This window comes from Notothenia coriiceps, unplaced genomic scaffold (genome assembly GCF_000735185.1).
Source record: "Notothenia coriiceps isolate Sejong01 unplaced genomic scaffold, NC01 NC01_scaffold00037246, whole genome shotgun sequence".
NCBI lineage: Eukaryota > Metazoa > Chordata > Actinopteri > Perciformes > Nototheniidae > Notothenia > Notothenia coriiceps.
This window is the reverse complement of record NW_011369947.1, coordinates 27949546-27953545: the sequence shown is the minus strand read 5'-3', so window position 1 is coordinate 27953545 and position 4000 is coordinate 27949546. Positions and strand designations below refer to the sequence as shown.

Sequence of the window (4000 nt, the reverse complement as noted above, 5' to 3'; positions counted from 1 at the left end):
ATTATCGTGATTTATTCTATCAATCAATTTCTAGTCTGTGGATTCTTATCAGTCAATAAAAGCGTTTTCCATTAACCTGAAAGCAGCTAGTGATCAAATGGCAGGGACTAGATTATCTAATAAATAGCAAACACCAAATCCCCACATTAACAACGGTTAAATCACATGACATGTATTTCATCGCCAGCACTTTACAGCTGATATATGTCCTTCTCACAGAGATGGCAAAAGTACACACATCCTTTACTCAAGTAGAAGTACAGATACTCGTGTTTAAAAATACTCTGTTGAAAGTAGAAGTACTGACTAAACTTCTTTACTCAAGTCAAAGTAAAGAGGCTTTGAAATGTACTTCAGTAAAAAGTACCCATAACTAGCAGCTGTTTTAAAGAGTACCTGACCTCCCTTTATATCAAAAGAACAATAATGTCATTGTTAGCTAATGAATGTTTCCATGCTGAACAACGGCAACATGACAACGTTTTCATTGGTCCCTCTTCTTTAGAGAAGACCAGGAAATGATGGATACACAGATCGTGTTCAAATCAATAGGCACGCAATGACTCTAAATAATAATGATCACGCCACCAAACACACATTCAAACTAAAGGAACCAGCCTGTTTGGAAAATGTGAGAAGGAGAAATTACAGGTATTTGAGTTCAACATGTAAGAAGTAGAAAGTACAGGTATTTATTTGTGTTCAAAATGAGAGAAGTAGAAAGTACAGGTATTTGTGTTCAACATGTAAGAAGTAGAAAGTACAGGTATTTGTGTTCAACATGTAAGAAGTAGAAAGTACAGGTATTTGTGTTCAACATGTAAGAAGTAGAAAGTACAGGTATTTGTGTTCAACATGTAAGAAGTAGAAAGTACAGGTATTTGTGTTCAAAATGTGAGAAGTCAAAGTAAAAAGTCGTCAGAAAAATAAGTAGTGGAGTAAAGTACTGATACCAGAAAAATGTACTTAAGTACAGTAACAAAGTATTTGTACTCCACTACTTCCCGCCTCTGGTTAAATCTAATCACATGACATGCATTTCATGGCCAGGCCTTCACAGCTGATAGATCTCTTCTTCTACTGCCAGGTTTCCTGCAGCTGTCTATAAATAATTATCACATTATGGAGCAGACTTCAGATTCAATGAGCCGCGCTGCGCTGGCTGAAACTCGAGCGCTAACGTTTCCTCTATGAATGTGAACATTGTCCAGTGACCTTTTGTGCGTGTCCCTCGGTCTGCCAACACTTTAATGCCAGATGCATTCTGGGTCCTCGATGGAGGGCCGCGAGGCAGAGAATAGCTGCCGTCACTCTGCCAGAAAAAAGCAGTTTAATGGAGCCTCCCCGAGCGAATCAGATCCCAAAAGCTCAGAGGAAGAGTCAGTCCAAGGGCGGCTATTAACAGACAGTGTGAAGCCTGGCTTTTTATTATAGTCCATGTTGAATACCCCAACGTTTTATGATAGAAATGTATAATAAGGGTTCCCAGCACATTGAAACTACTGGACTCTAACTTGGGTAATTTGCACAATTAGCACAAGTTGCGTTAATAAGCCTAGACACAAGCAAAAAAATGGCTTGTGCGATTTGGAACATTTTGGAGTGGCTTTTGAGGTTATTAAGAATCAATTTCTGACATTTTTAGGGTCAAAGAGTCCCCTAAAACTTTAAAACCGACTCAAAATTAATCAAAACAGCCCACAGAGAATACAAATATGGCCACTTTCTGATTAAAACTGAAATTTCTGACCCTGAAAATATCAGAAATTCATTAAACATCCTCAATAACCCACAAAAGCACTCTGAAATTGTCGCCTATGTTGAATACCCCAAAGTTTTATGATAGAAATGTATAATAAGGGTCCCCAGCACATTGAAACTGCAGGACGCTAACTTGTTGGGCAATTTGCACAATTAGCACAAGGTGCATTAATTTGCATTAATAAGCCCAGACACTAGCAAAAAGAATGGCTTGTGCGATTTGGAACATTTTGGAGTGGCTGTGGAGATTATTGAGGATGCTGAATATATTTCTGACATTTTTAGGCGGTTTTGATTCCCCTAAAAGTTTAAAATCGACCCAAAATTCATCAAAACAATCCACTGGGAGAACAAATACAGCAACTTTCTGATTAAAACTGATATTTTGGACCCTGAAAATGTCAGGAATTCATTCAATACATTCAATAACCCACAAAAACACTCAGAAAGCCTGGCCTTGTATTATAGTCTATGTTGAGGATGCTGAATCAATTTCTGAAATGTTTAGGATACAAAATGGCAGATTTAAGTCCCAAGGAGAACAGATATAGCCACTTACTGGTTAAAACTACTATTTCTGATCCTGAAAATGTCAGAAACGTATTCAAAATCCCTCGATAACCTCCAAAACGACTACAGAATTGTCCAAATCGGCCAAGTCATTTTTAAGCTATTGTCCGGAAGGCTACGCAACTTATGCTCATTCTACAAATTGCCAGCCCAACATAATGCAAGTTAGCATCCGGCAGTTTCTATGTGCTGAGGACCCTACTATACATTTCTATCATTAAACCTGGGGGTACTCATCATTTCTGGGTTCACAACAGGACTCTATGAGCTGGTAAACAGACTATTAAGAAGTCTGGATCCTTTAGCAATGATAAGGCTTTCATTGCATTTTAATTTAATGTTTGTGTAAACGTTATTTAACCCAATTTAGTTTAACATGTAATTAGCTCCAGGCTTCTCACTTTTCATTTCAACCTTTTCCAGGTTGCAACGGCATGACATCTTAAATGATAGTGGTGTTATTATTATAACCAGTTAACACTTTAAGGATCCAGGTATGGTAACTTCTGCATTTTGACATCTACAAATTTGAATGCCCAGCTTGGTTGATGGGTCTCTTAACTTTAACACTTTTTACACAACAGGAGTCTATGATCTGGTAAACAGACTATTAAGAAGTCTGAGCAGGCTTCTCACTTTTCATTTCAACCTTTTCCAGTAGGGTATGACATCTCAAATGGTTCCATAGTGGTGTTATTACTCTAACCAGTTAACACTTTAGGTGCGACGGAGCACAGAGTAATTCCTGCAATGTTCTCCCCCACCCATTGTGTGTCTATTTGAGTCGTTTTTATGTTGTTTCTTCGATTTACTACCCTTGTAGAAACATTAATCGGAAAATACATGGCCATGGGTATCCTTCCTAATTCCACAAACCTCTCTGCCTGTCTGCTAGGGTCAAAACCTCGGAGCTGTTTGAGAGGTGGAGGAACCTGCAGGTGTGTAGGTGGGCGCAGAGCAAGGAGGAGACCAGCAACTTCAAGTAAGAGTTACTCAGAAACAACCAGAGATGGCAAAAGTACACACGTCCTTTACTCAAGTAGAAGTACAGATACTTGTGTTTAAAGATACTCTGGTGAAAGTAGAAGTACTGACTAAACTTCTTTACTCAAGTCAAAGTAAAGAGGCTTTGAAATGTACTTCAGTAAAAAGTACCCATAACTAGCAGCTGTTTTAAAGAGTACCTGACCTCCCTTTATATTAATAGAACAATAATGTCATTGTTAGCTAATGAATGTTTCCATGCTGAACAACGGCAACATGACAACGTTTCCATTGGTCCCTCTTCTTTAGAGAAGACCAGGAAATGATGGATACACGGATCGTGTTCAAATCAATAGGCACGCAATGACTCTAAATAATAATGATCACGCCACCAAACACACATTCAGACTAAAGGAACCAGCCTGTTTGGAAAATGAGAGAAGTAGAAAGTACAGGTATTTGTGTTCAACATGTAAGAAGTAGAAAGTACAGGTATTTGGGTTCAACATGTAAGAAGTAGAAAGTACAGGTATTTGTGTTCAAAATGTAAGAAGTAGAAAGTACAGGTATTTGTGTTCAACATGTAAGAAGTAGAAAGTACAACAACTGAAAAATGAAAATGAAGAATTTAAACACATGGGTATAATGGATTCATAGAAAGATGAACTAAGAATGTCCAGAACTT

At 38.0% G+C, this 4000-nt stretch overlaps 1 protein-coding gene across 1 annotated transcript in view; it reads left to right on the top strand.

Annotated features, from left to right (window-relative positions):
- The first annotated feature begins 1275 nt into the window (after nucleotides 1-1275).
- LOC104966597 (transmembrane 6 superfamily member 2-like) overlaps nucleotides 1276-4000 on the top strand; it is a 6762-nt gene continuing 4037 nt past the window's right edge. The window contains exons 1-2 of the mRNA XM_010795783.1: nucleotides 1276-1379; nucleotides 3227-3269. Coding sequence (XP_010794085.1) covers nucleotides 1276-1379; nucleotides 3227-3269 — 147 coding nt within the window. The remainder of the gene's footprint in view (nucleotides 1380-3226; nucleotides 3270-4000) is intronic.